Source organism: Colius striatus, chromosome 4 (assembly GCF_028858725.1).
Source record: "Colius striatus isolate bColStr4 chromosome 4, bColStr4.1.hap1, whole genome shotgun sequence".
NCBI lineage: Eukaryota > Metazoa > Chordata > Aves > Coliiformes > Coliidae > Colius > Colius striatus.
Window position 1 is genome coordinate 33,345,931 of NC_084762.1, and position 13,486 is coordinate 33,359,416.

At 42.3% G+C, this 13,486-nt stretch overlaps 1 protein-coding gene across 1 annotated transcript in view; it reads right to left on the reverse strand.

Moving 5' to 3' along the window:
- Window positions 1–932: 932 nt before the first annotated feature.
- STX17 (syntaxin 17) overlaps window positions 933–13,486 on the reverse strand; it is a 34,573-nt gene continuing 22,019 nt past the window's right edge. Inside the window, exons 4-8 of the mRNA XM_061996034.1 lie at window positions 11,762–11,981; window positions 6,634–6,752; window positions 6,500–6,550; window positions 4,477–4,563; window positions 933–3,763 (exon numbers count right to left, since the gene is read on the reverse strand). Coding sequence (XP_061852018.1) covers window positions 3,524–3,763; window positions 4,477–4,563; window positions 6,500–6,550; window positions 6,634–6,752; window positions 11,762–11,981 — 717 coding nt within the window. The 3' untranslated portion in view covers window positions 933–3,523. The remainder of the gene's footprint in view (window positions 3,764–4,476; window positions 4,564–6,499; window positions 6,551–6,633; window positions 6,753–11,761; window positions 11,982–13,486) is intronic.

The following is a 13,486-nucleotide window of genomic DNA, read 5'->3' on the forward strand; positions in this document are numbered from 1 at the left end:
TCTGTTCAGGCACCTGAAATTTTGGTCAGTTCCTGCATGGTGCCTCAGTACTCATCTTACGCCTCTGGGGTTCCTCATTTTCCATGGCATTCTTATTCTTATCGATGCCATTTGATGGAAGACATCTAAACTTGTCTTTCTGGAGGGAGATCATACACCCAACAGTCCAGTGGCTTATTTCTTAATCTGCATTTGCTTTTCTGAGCCAGGACTTATTCCCAGAGCTTTGGCATCCCACCACTAGGTAGACAACTGGATGTAACAGGTTTTTGACGGTTATGCACTCAAAAGACGTTTCATTGTGTGTTTGTGGGCATTAGACCAGGTTCTTCCTGTTGACCAGGCTGTGTACCAATGTTCAAGTGATTTTTGTATTTGAAAGCAGAAGGTTGAAGAACTGAAGTCTATTTATGCCTAAAATTATGCTGAGTATCATTTGAGCTTTTAAGTATCTGATGATTGATCCACAGAATTTGCCTAGAGACAGCAAGTGGTGGACAAAAGGGGAGATGTGTTTCCAGTTGAGCCCTTCAGCTCTCATCACCTACGTCAGTGGTTTAAGCACAGGGTGCTCAGCCCCCCACTCTCTTCAACACTTCTTGAGGCTTTCACAGGAAGCTGTCAAACGCGATCAGTGTTCTCCCCATATGGAGCAAAACCAGCCCTGACTCTGTCACTGAACTGAAGGGGTAGGTGCCTGAGCTCACATACATGTAGGAGTTACAGGATGCATGAAACACTTGAGGAACTTGTGTCAATTTCCCTTAGTGTAAATATTTCAATAGCTGAAGCATGTGTTTGGGAACTCAACACAGTAACCTTAAATCTTGGTAATGTCATTACTTTAATCCCTCACATAGTTTATATTATTAATCTTTTAGATGCTGGAAGGAAATAAACCCCAATGTTCTCAGAAAATGCTACACTCCATCTCATAGGCAAAAGCTTTTATTTGGTCTGAAAGAATTATTTGTATCTTACACATCTTCTGACTCCCCCGCCTAGCAATGTAAATGCTAGTTTGGTTACTCAGATGCCCCTCTTCTTCACATATGTAAATAACTCACCTATTTTTAAAAATCATAGCTCAGACAACAGTCTCCCGAGCTTCGTGTGCACACGATGTTTGGAAATTGCCCCCTTAACAACGCGAGGCAGAAGAACAGTTTTTGTGCCAGACGCTTCACACAATGAGTGCCCACTGAGCTGAACTCGTGTAAGCCACGGCAGGAATTGCACTTGATGAGTTTGGATTGTCCTGGCATTAGTCCAGCATGGGGACAGAGGGCAGAGCCTGCAGGGGCTCTGAGGTGGCTGCCGTCACGTAAACGCACAAAGTTTTGGGAGCACAGGGTAGGAAAGCAGACATAGTTTCTTAAAATCATACAAAGAATCGACCACAGTTTCTCATTAAGAACTTTTTTTTCCTTAGTTTCTTCCTTTAAATATAGAAATTATGTATGAAAGGATGAAAACCCTGACCGTGAAGGTGTTACAAGCTCAGTCAACGTGTTTACATCTGCAGCAGATGCATTTAAACAGAAATGCTTGTTGCCCAGTGGGAGCAAAGGAGCGGAATGACTTGGGTCATGTTTCCTGCTCCAGCTCCCTGTGCAGACATGGTGGGCAATGGGGCTTTAACACCGGCAGCGGTGACGAGGTTTGCAATTACTTGTGAAAACTGTTCTTGCACACCTTGGTTCCCTGAGCCTCAGACCTACTTAAACACAATGCTCTGACTGACAGCAGTTTCAGGTCTATTTTAAAAGTAATCAGGAAGAACTGTTAAGAAAAGATATTTGTGCTGTAACTAACAGTTGCTTATGGTGTCTCTAGACACAGACTCCCTATGATCTGTCAGCGGTAGGCAGTGATCTCCAATGACGACAGCAAAGTACTGGCTATGAAAAGGGAGCTCTCCAAGTAGGAGGCTTCCTTATTCCCTGTGCCCTGCTAGGGAGCCTTCTCACTAACCTGTGCCTCCAGTGCTCATCTAGTAAAACTGGACTCAAGAGCTCACGATGAACCGAATAATCTAAAAACTTTAAAAAGCAGCTTCCCATCCTCAGTTTGTGTTTCCCCCAAACAGGAGCTGTGGGAGCGGGAGAACTGTCCTGGAAGGATGGAGGTAGGACTAGGTGCTGTGCAGTTGATTATCTGACAACAGTATGATTATGTGACAATAAAAACATGTTAACACTTCCATATTTAACAAGGGAAGCTGCCAAAGCAAAAGGCTTCTTAAGTGGCAAAATGAGGGTAAGAGTCATAGGCACCTCCTATAAAAAGCTGGCAAAAGCACTGACAGCACCTCACCCTGTACAGCCTCGACTGCATGTCCCAAAGTTTTGAGAAGGTTAAGAAGCTCCTCTGCAGGGTGGGTGGAAGCAGCAGTTTCAGAAGCAAGCAGTGTGCAGGAGGCGTGCAGCTGACCCAGACAAGCAGGGTTTGCTTATGGCAAACACTATTAGGTTGACTATTACATTGATGGCAGTGGGCTGGCTGCCTCACCAGTCTTGGCCCTGGTGCCTCATGCCCCCTGGAGGGGAAAGGGAGGCTCCTAGGGGTGTGGGCTGGGCTGCTGAGCTGTCCTCCAGGGAAGCTGTTTGGCCCTCCTCCAACAGCTCTGCTGCTGCTGGCAGGAGAGGAGGGGAGCAGCAGGAGCAGCACCAGCAGTAACTGCTGCTTACCCAGCAGAGGCTGCTGGGCTCAATGCCAGAGTTGGGTGCTTCAGCCTCGGCTGTGGCCCTGGCAACAGCCCAAGGAGGTGAACGGCCGTGGAGAATTATTATTCACCAGTAGCAGTCCTGCAGAGCTGCTGCTTAGGCTGTTCACTTCTTAGCTACACTTTGAACAAGATGAAGGGTTTACAAGTTTAAAAAAATAAAGTACCTGAAAAAGGGGCAAAGCTGCTGCTGCAGGTCTGGCTGGGCTGCTGGAGGGACAAGTGGGATGTGCATATGGTGTTTTCCACGTTGCTCAGCCAGTGTTTGCAGCTTTCCCTACGGCACCTAAAGCTTCCTTCCTATTGATCAGGCACAGTCACTCGTACCCTGGGGATACAGACAGGAGGACTTTGCGAACCCAAGTAAATGAAAGTAAAATTAAAGTACTATGGCCACAAAAGATAGGTGGAGCGTGTTTCCTTTTCTTTGGAGCACTAATAAAAGCTCCAGCTTCTGGGTGGCATTCATGGATAAGCATTAGGATTTTCTAAATCTCTATCTCTTGTCCACAAGACACTCAGTGCAAATTTGGCATGAAGCACCTGCCACCCGCCACTGCAGCAGCACAGAGAGCTCACCTAACAACTTTAAATTAAAAGTTACCCACATCATTTTCGAAGGGCTGATGTCACCACGTCCAAAGAGAGAAATTCTGCCATCGCAGCTTCACCCCTCCCAAGTAACGGCACTATTGGCAAAATTCACGCAACTCAGCCTTGTGTTTAAAGTATAAGGCTGCAAGTCTGTCATTAGCGTGGCTACTACACTTTTGTTCCTACTCCTAATGAATCTGTTCTTCAGCTGGATTTTTTGGCGCTTTGGCAAGAAGGCTCTGGACTGCCGGAACAGATCTGCTCCATAATTTTCTGTTTTCTTCTTTGTATCAATTTTCCACCTGTGAAACCCAAAATCCCACCACCCAGTGCAGCTGCAATTCCTGCCACTTTGAAGCCTGCAAGGAGACCAATAGGACCCCCCACCACTCCACCAATGACTGCACCTGCCACCGGCAGAGCTGCCAGCTTGTATTTCGCAGCCTGTAAAGGGGAGAAAAAAAGAGAGTCAGTCAGACTACTTGCCTGTGGCGATGTGCATTTTCCCCGCATTGCTCTTGGCAATGACTCCAACGCTCAGGGATAAATAAACTTTACAAATCAGTATTTTAAAAAAAGATTATCTGCTACCCCAACTGTATGACAGAATGTACAAGTCAAAGTGGAGGTCTCTCACATGTGCAGTTGTGAACCAGGTCCTGTGACACGGTTCTGGCCACGGTACACTATTTGTTACCCGGTCTCTGTCATTAAATCAAATGAGAAACTGAGATGCTCGGAGTTTTCAGTAACGTGCCTGAATCTGGGTTGGTGGCTTATCAGCAGCTCTCACTAACATCTGCATAGAATGGGACTGAAATTGCAGCTTATCGTCAGCCTTGGGTTTTACAGCTGTGTGATTTTCATGAGCCAATGGCTGAACACACTTGTCTTTGCAGGTAAACTGAAGTAGCATCACAACAGCATTTAAAAATGGGCAAAAAAAAATTCATTTGTATTTCCTAGTGGCCTGGATGTGATAGAAAATCACAAGAGAGATTGATTTTTTTTTCCCCCTGCTACCTGTGGGTCATTTCTTCCTTATTTCCTTAATTGCTGGCTCCCTCGGCATTAAAGACGGCAGATCAATGGGGTTAATACAGAGGGCTGCTGGGAGTCAGAGAACCATTGATTCACCAGCGGGAGCAGATCCCTACCTTCCCCAAGTTTTTGGTTCCTTCTTCAACATTCACAGCAGCACTGTTGACGTGGTCTTCAATCCTGTCAATCTTCTCCTGCTGAGACTAGATGCAAAGGAATTATGAGTGAGGTAACCTGCTGGGAAGCAGCAGTGAGCCAATACACACCATTTTAATGCCTGTAATCAGGGCCCCACAGCCGCTTTCATCCGCCACACTCTGCAGCCGTGCAGCCTTAATGGTGCTTCATTAATAGCACCTGATAAACTCTGCTGAAACTACAAGCTGACTTTTAAAAAATCCTAACTATTAAGTAATAATATGGTGTGGGTATTATACAATATGTTGCTGCAGTTGGAGAAAACAACCCAAAACACATATTTCTAAATCTTTTCTGTGAATACATGAGCTCACATTCTGAAGGGAAAAATCACCCAAAGCAGCCTTTTTGTTTCCTGCTGAATTTCACGTTCAAAAAACCCAATTCTGTGAAGAGCATTTATAGGATCAGCATCAACTCCCAACATACAAAGCTGTACCAAGAAATCTAAATAGAAGCGTTTAATTATGACATTATACAACACAGACTTTACTAATGGAGCAGTGACAGTAGTGACAATACACTTGACATTGCTCTCCATTTCATGGAAATGTTCTGTCCTTTCTGCCAATGCTGTCAGGTTCGCCTGCAGTCTCTCTCAGAGAGCACTGGAGCAGAAGATAAAAGGGTTTGTGGGTTGGTTTGTTCTTATTTTAATCTCAGCAGTACCCAGGCTGTTTTATGTCACAAAATAATGAGATGCCTAACATTCAGTTTAAAATAAAAGGCATTCTAAACTTTTTTCTTCTTTCTAATTCAGCACCTGCTGAATCCCCCAGCTCTGGTACCTTCATCTACTACCCAGTGCACACGCTTTAGATACTTGCTGTTATGCCTAGTGACAGTTATGTGTAAAATCCAGAAAGCCTTGGGAACAGGAACTCCTCCTTTTTAGCTAAAGCTGGTAACACTTAGGCTACTGAAGTCCCTCTCCAGCCTAATCAATCTTGAGGGGAGGGGTTGTATATGTGAAGCAGCACATGCATAGCAGAAGGGATAACAGCAAACTTATGTAGCCCAACTAATAACCCAACTGCACGGGGATTAAAGAACTCTTCTAGGAGATGAGACTTATGAGTTTAAATTCCCTCTGGCATAGCAAGAACTAAACACTGGGAGCCACATGTAGATGATGAAGACCTTTTGGCAGCTTCATGAGAGCAGAGAAAGGGCATGATCAAGGTGAGAGAAACTCCAGCTTTTTCTAGTGCTCCTGATTGAGAAGTACCTGAGAAACATCCTCCCTGTACAGTGAGAATAGGACATGGGTCAATACTTCGGCACTTCCCCTCAGGTTCAGCTTGCAGCCAAGGGCACTGTCTAGAACATCAGTAGTTGCTCTGGTGACTAGAACTTAGGAGCAACCACCAGCTGAATCAGAAGGCTATTGCCTCCTCAAAAAATTATCTTGACAGTGCCCAAATCCATCACTGGAAGAGCCACAAAGATACTTGTAGCAATGAGTCGCTGATGTAGGGAAGGAAGAGCTGTTAAGTTTTCTAACCAGATGAGGCAGCTGAGTAGTTAAACTACTGATTTTGAACATTCCTCTTCCGTTGGCACTTGAAAATCAAAATAAAACCTGTGTAAAGTATCTAATTTACCGGCTTTGAAACTGTAGGTGTATTTACCATAGGCCTCAAGCAGCGGAGCCAGTGCCTTCATGCAGGCTCCCTGTGGGGAAGCTGCTCTGTCTCTATGGGCATTTTCCTCTAGTTTCTAACAGCAGATAGGATTTTGTGGTCTTGAATATTGGACTGAATAAATTCAATTAACGTTATTCTGCTATTCCATCACTTTGATGAAGTGACACTGCCTCAGTCTGAGTTCACACTATGAGCAGAAGTATCATCTTTTTTTCTCCCAACTAGGAGATACCCTATTTGTCCTCTTTCTGCACAACTCTCCCCTTCTAGGACTGAATACAGAATTGATACTTACGCTGACTAAGACAGCAAAATCAGTCACCAACTGGCTCAGGTGAATCAAGTCCTACAAATAAAAAGCAAATGTTATTTGGTACTAGTTGCTAAAAACAAAAGCACCAACGTGGCAGAAAGGGAGTTGCAGCATACCTGTTCTAAAGTTTCCCAGGACTCAGCTGCATTTTCTTCCTGAGGTATTTCGGGAAGGCGGGAGGAGATCTGGATTAAACTCTGGGAGCCCTCCTTCACTTCCGCGTTATAGAAAGTCTCTGAATGAGAAACATGTTTATAAACAAATGCACTGAATCAGGACACAGGTCATGTGCAAAGTTTCTCGCTCTTATTGTTTCTCAAAGATAAACACATTTACCCTAATTCAAACCAAAATGATCATATAAGGGAAAGTCTTATAGCACTGCACAGTTTCATAAATGGAAGGTACTGCCAAGGAAAGGGATTTGTTTCCATCAGCACACTTTCACAATCAGTTCTGAGAAGGATAGCAAATTACACAAGGTCGCTTAATTAATTTTGTATCACTCAAGCTATGAAAAGTGACCTCGGGACAAAAACAATTCAGGTACCCACGGCTCGTGAAAACACTGCACTTCCAACACTGACCAGGCAGTTGTTCGGTTTAGGACTGATTATTATATTACCAGTTTGATTTTCAGCCATTTGAGACTGAAAGAAGCTGAAGGAAAAAAGCTTGCAAAATGAAATCAGTGAGAACCAAATAACACGCTGCCCAGCACTCAGTGCAGGATCCCATTGGGTAACGGTACTGTGAGGGTGACAAACATTGGCAGCTTAGAGGTGTAAAGGAGATCATCTCAAATACCTTCCTTTCTACATCACCTGGACCGAATGCAGAAGACACTACGACAAAGTACCGTGGCAAAAATGGGCAATAAGGGGCAGCTGGGTGGTATGGAGGAGAGCACATACAATGAACAGGCACACACATACCTCCTCCAGTCAGAGTCCAGTCTTGAGCCACTACAGATGTAATGGACAAGTGGGTAATTGTGGACAAGTACTTAAGTGGCAATAAAGAACAATAACAAACAAGTTTGTCTCGTCGTAGCAAGGACTAAGGAATAGCTTGGCAACATGAAGGGCTGACTGGAGAATGTATATATGCAAACACAGTGCAAAGATCACGAACATTTAGTCGGCTTCAACTTCTGAAGGAAGGTGGCTATTTTAGTAGGACACTTCCTTGGGAGAGCAGCATGGAGAGGAAGCTTAATGTGGGGAAGACTGGTTAGATATGCCTAACCATACTGAAGTGTAAATATTGTATTAAAATCTTCTTGAGAAACAATGAATGCGCCGAGGTACTTATTGTATAATTGTTACTATGACAGATATGAACAATGGAAAACAAATAATAATAATATTCATGAAAAGAAATCAGTAACAGTGCATGCTTATTCATGGAGTTAAACTTTATCATAAAATAAAAAAATGATACATTTTCATAACATTTGTCCATTTCTCAGCATTTTTATCCCAGTATCTCAAAGTACATCAAGGACCCATCTTTCTACTGTCGGCTCAACAGAAGTCTAACATCAGTGAAGCTGATATTCAGCTGTAAGGACTAAGAAAGCAGAGTAACTAAGAGTAAACAATTTGGGGTTTTATCTGAGGCTTGTTTCTCTAATTATTTCTACCCCTTTTCCATTGAGAATCCAGGCCTGGAAGGCACTTTACCTTCTACAATCATCACCTGTTCTTCCAGAACATATTTTTGATTTTTAACATCATATGAATTAATGTTATACACTGAGTTCTAAGATACTGCTTTTCTCCTTTCAACATAATGAAATATATCTGCAAATGTGTGAATTTTTGGAGAAACCACTTCTGCCACGTATCCTGACATTTAACATTGGTTTTGAGTATTATATTCCGTTTCCATTTCAAAATCAAGTTTCTTCTGCCAAGAAAAGCATACTCTTCCCTAATCAGCCACATGCATGCTAAATTGCATAAATGAAAATGTTCATAACTCAAAGGCAAAAAAAGAAAAGCCCACTGAGCAAAACTGACTCCTCACAAATTATGTTCCCTGCTCTGTCCTCAACTATCTATGCTGACCTATCGTAGAAAAGCACATCCTTCAAAGTAAAAGAATGACACTGAAGTTTTGCACGACACACATTTAAGAGAACTTAAAATGGTAGGTAGGTTTACACTGTTATCATTTTCTAGTAACAAAAATTAGCGAGGGGAAAAAATCCTCAAGAAAATTCTTTACTCATTTCAAAAACCCTAAACGCTATGCTAAAGAAAAAGAAGGGTAAGAGAAGGTGAAGTCACATTTGGGCTGAAAGTATGAGTAAGAAATTTATATTCACTAGCTCATGTTTTATCAACCAATTTGAATAGCAGTGTGAATGGAAGTGGCTCCAGCAGCTCCCTCCTGTACAGCATCTCGGCAGAAAAGCAGGAACACAAAGCCCCTCTGCAGGTTTCACAGAGCAGCTCCGCACCTCGTTACACTCCAGATAGAAATCTAATGCTCCAAAGATTCAATACCTTGCCTAAAAGATTTTAGTAATTTTAAAAGTGGAGTCTCACCTTTTGTTAATATTTGTTTGAAATGCAATTAAATTCCATTTCTATTGGACCTCAGCTGAGGCTGATGAAGGGGGAAGGGACTACATATCACTGATGCCTTCTAAATGGGCCATTTGAATTTGTAAACTCCTTCCTTCTCTACCAGATGGGAAGCAACATGCTACAAAGAATGGGCATACTGAAGCTCCTTTGATTAAGATCAGCAGCCAAGATTTGCTTTCAGGACTGCAGCCTCTAAGCACAAAAGAATAGGCAATATAGTGCATCTGTGTTAGCAATTCAACAGAGCTGCCTCCACAGGCAGGGGAACTGGAACAAAATACCTGTTTAATTGTATTTAGTTGTCTGCCCGTCTGTGTGTTTCCCTTGAAATGGGGTGAATTATTTCCATATTCTTGAGCAGACTCGCAGCAGCCTGTCGTTCCAGTAATATTTTTCTGTCCTTCTCACCTCAGCCTTTCTGATCATGCTGCTTTGCTCAATGTCCCCCATACTTTATGATATTTCATATTTGAAAAAGCAGTCTTGTTCTTTGAAATTGAACTCTAGATCCCATTTACCACCTACATAACTGTTAGAAAAGCAATGAGCCAGGGCAAAGCCTTCCCATTGAAATACCTGAATGTATTGAAGACAACTGGAGGAAATCACCAAAGAAGAGATATTTTAAATTTTGTTCTGATTGTACCAGAGAAGAGGCCACAGAGGGCCTGAAAGTAATGGCAAATATGGATGAAGGGGATCACTGAATACCAGTTCTAAATAGAATTAATTGTGTTCTACAACTCAAAGGCTCAAGACAATGAGCTTCCCCCAAGAGAGGTATCAACAAAATCAGCAAGCCGAATAACAGAAACTCTGGAGAAGAGGTTCCTAAAGGATGAAAAACGGCAGAGGAGCTGGCAGATACTAATAAAACAGGCTACCCTGAAGATGACAGCAAATTGTCCCAGTGCAGGTCAAAATGCTTCTGACTTCAACAAGAGCTCTTCAGTGCCTCAGATATCAAAAATTCGACACACAATTAAGATGAGTACAAGGAATGATATAAGCATGGAAAGTTAATATCTGAGAAAACTAGGCCACAAATAAACTGGAACTACTCAGGGGCATAAATAGCAGCAAGAAAGTTTCTACAAATGCTTTTGAAGTTAGAGGAAGACAAAGGAAGTGTAAGTGCATTGCAGGTAAAGAAAGTAACAGATGATGCAGAGAAAGATGGAGTCAGTCTTTATACAAACAGGTAGCAGCAGTCAGGTATTTGATGCAAGTAATTTAAAGAGGAAAAAAAGAAAGAATAGGGTGAAACACAAAGAACAGGTTTAAAATATTTACATAAGCTAGATCTGCACACCCCCCAAGGGTCTGATGACCCTCTGAAAGTTCAAGCACATTTCTGAGAACTTGAAGAGAGGATCTCAGAGAACTGCAGGAGAACAGATTCATTTATTGTCCTCCTTTTTTTGAAGGGGAAGGGGAATGCAGCAGTTAGGCTGGCTCTGAAATCCACACAGGTATTAGAGCAAACTATTGAACAATCAACTACAAGATGCTGAAGGTGTTGAAAAAGTCAAGATCCAAACGTCAGAAGCCAATTTGGTCTTTTTTTGTTGGCCTGGCAAAGGGACAGAATTTTTTTACAATAAGGGTGGTGAGACACTGGACAAGTTGTCCAGAGAGGCTGTGGATGCCTCACCCCTGGAAGTGTTCAAGGCATCCATTTGACTTGCTAGCTTGTTAATCACACTTGAAAGAGCTCTTGTAGTTCTTTATGCGGCAACAAGAAGAGTGATGAAATCACATTTGATGGCAAGTTCTTCTACAATGCCACTGACTGCAAATACTCTTTCTATTTTAAGACCAGGACATTTTCAAACAATTTTAAACAACAGTATGACTGCAGCAATCCAACTAAGTACTGTCATGTGAAAGGATTTTATCCTGATGTAACCAGCTTTCCCACAGATCATTAGCAGAGAACACCAGCCAGTACCAGGGCACAGTAAGGGCTTCCCCTGAAAACAGTGGAAGAACAAGGAAGGAAAAGCATTTTGTTCAGAAAAGAGGACAGAAAACCAACAAACAGCAAACTTGTAGTATGTTACAGCCTGTTTTTGAACTCTATTTAAATGCATTTATATTGTTTTCTGCTTTTATGTCTTACCAAGTCAAAATGCTACAGGAAGAAATGTTCTCCTTTCTATAGAGACTTGTTCCTCTTTTCCATGTAGTTCGACAGTGGCATATTATACTGTCTGTCATATCAAAACTGTTTTCTTCTTGCTGTTGCAAGCACTGATTCAATGAACACAGCCCGAACTATTAATTGCACATGATCAAGTGATTTGCTGGGGGGAAAAAAGTCAGGCTACCATGACATGAACATGCACATATGTATTCTGCTTCTTAAAAATTGTCTTTTACTTCATGTTCCAAGGCTCCAAGATCTTTCTCATGGATGGCCACAGCTATTTCATTCCTTAAGACACTTAAGTAGAGTATTCTCCACTTATCAAAACTCAGTCACAAGCCATGGGAAAGTGTGGTATAGGGAAAGAAAGAAACTTCTTGATTAACAGTTACTACTCAGCTGAAATCTCATTTGTTCACTTCACTTATGCTTGGTCAGAGAAACTGTGGACTGGATACAATGAGACACATAACGAATGCAGAAATGAAATTGACCTACCTCCTCCTACAGTCGCCGATCTGATTAAAGAGGCATCGTCCTGTACTTCACGTTGCCTTTTAAGCTCTTCTGTTGACTCAGAATGGAGCTGCAGGAAGTCTTTTATGGCAAATGAGGCTTCCTCTTTAACAGGATTTATCATTCTCTGCAGAACTGGGATGTCCTCCTGCCGGACTCGCAAGCAGAGCTTCTCCATCTCTCTCATATTGGCACGGAGTTGCTGTAACAGTTTTAAGAGTTGTTTTGTAGCTTACTATGTAAGAGCACCAGACACCTTTAGTGGTTGAGAAGCAGCTATCACCTTGATTATCTTTAAATACCCATAAAAAGTGCCATTTCTAAGTTTTAATAAACTAAGACAAATAACCCCTCAAACAATCCCTGTGTTCTGTGTCACTACTCCTCTACATCCATTTTCTTTTCCAGACCGCACTGTTTGAATGCAGCTGCTTTGTCTGTCAAAGATGCCCTCACTTTCTATCAAAGCCTGTGCCTCTGACAACACAGTGAACCTTTTCTCTTAACCCGTCCTGAGTCTCCCTGACTCTGATATTTTGTGACCCAGTGCTATTCCCTGGTCTTTTTATAAAGCTGTTGCAAAATTGTCACCCCATAAAAAATACAGTGCTCTGCAGAGAATAGGCTTGTCCTCACAGTAGCTCAACCAAAAGATGGTCCCTTCTGAGGAAACTACCCACCTCCTACCCTTCCTCGGGCAGATGACAGTCCTGTGGAACAACAGTGATACTGCATGAGACAGGGATTTAGTCACCTCAACCAGAGCTCACCACTGTCCACAGAGGAAGGCATTTGTACTTGCGAGTGCTTGTTACTCGCAGACACCACTATGTCATAACCAGCTCACTAATGAGTCTGGTGTATTTTTAGTATTTGCTCGTGAGTTCACTCAGCTCTATCTATACAAAAAATAAATACATGGGAGTGGCAGCTTCCAACACTGCAGCCCCTGAACAATGAGGCATCAACAGGATACACTGCTGACATACTGGGACATGTCTTTCTGGCCATGGCCTACCTTCTGTAAGGGAAACTAAGCTCTGTCCCAGAACAGTAAGATTCAAAGATCCAAGAAGAGATGGTACCTATTCTCTTCTCTGGATAGTATCAGCCAACTGCAAAACAAGGGAGAAGTATTTTTGAAGCCATCCCCATCAATACTTTGATTTTCTTGCTGACAATTTTCTACATTACTCACATCTCCAAGCAAAGAGTCAGATTGTTTTATTTTGGGTTTCAAAGAAAATATTTAACTAATTAATTCCCTATGTAATGACTCAAGTTACTTCAGTGTCCGTGATCAATTTGGGCCTTTGCCAAAATATTTACACAGGCTGCAAGAAGTTAAAACAATATCCAAATAAATCAAGTGATTGGTTCTCAAAATTTGCTTTTTTTTAAATATTCAGTGCCCGTGGTGATTGTGGCACTTCAGGACAAAATCCACCCCGAAACCTACCATTTTCATTTCGCAAAGCGACTTTGGGGACAGAGGGGTAGGATTACTCTTTTTTTTGCAATATTTATGGTTTTTTCAGCAGAAGGATAAATATATTTGATTAGAATATCAATTATAATAAACCACATAAATATTCCTTTAGTTACAAGCACTTTGAGAAGATACAAACCATTCACAACTAGCAAGAAGAATGTGTGCAGGCACGTCCTGTGAGATAAATCTCTGCCCACAGCAAAAACAGAGGGGCT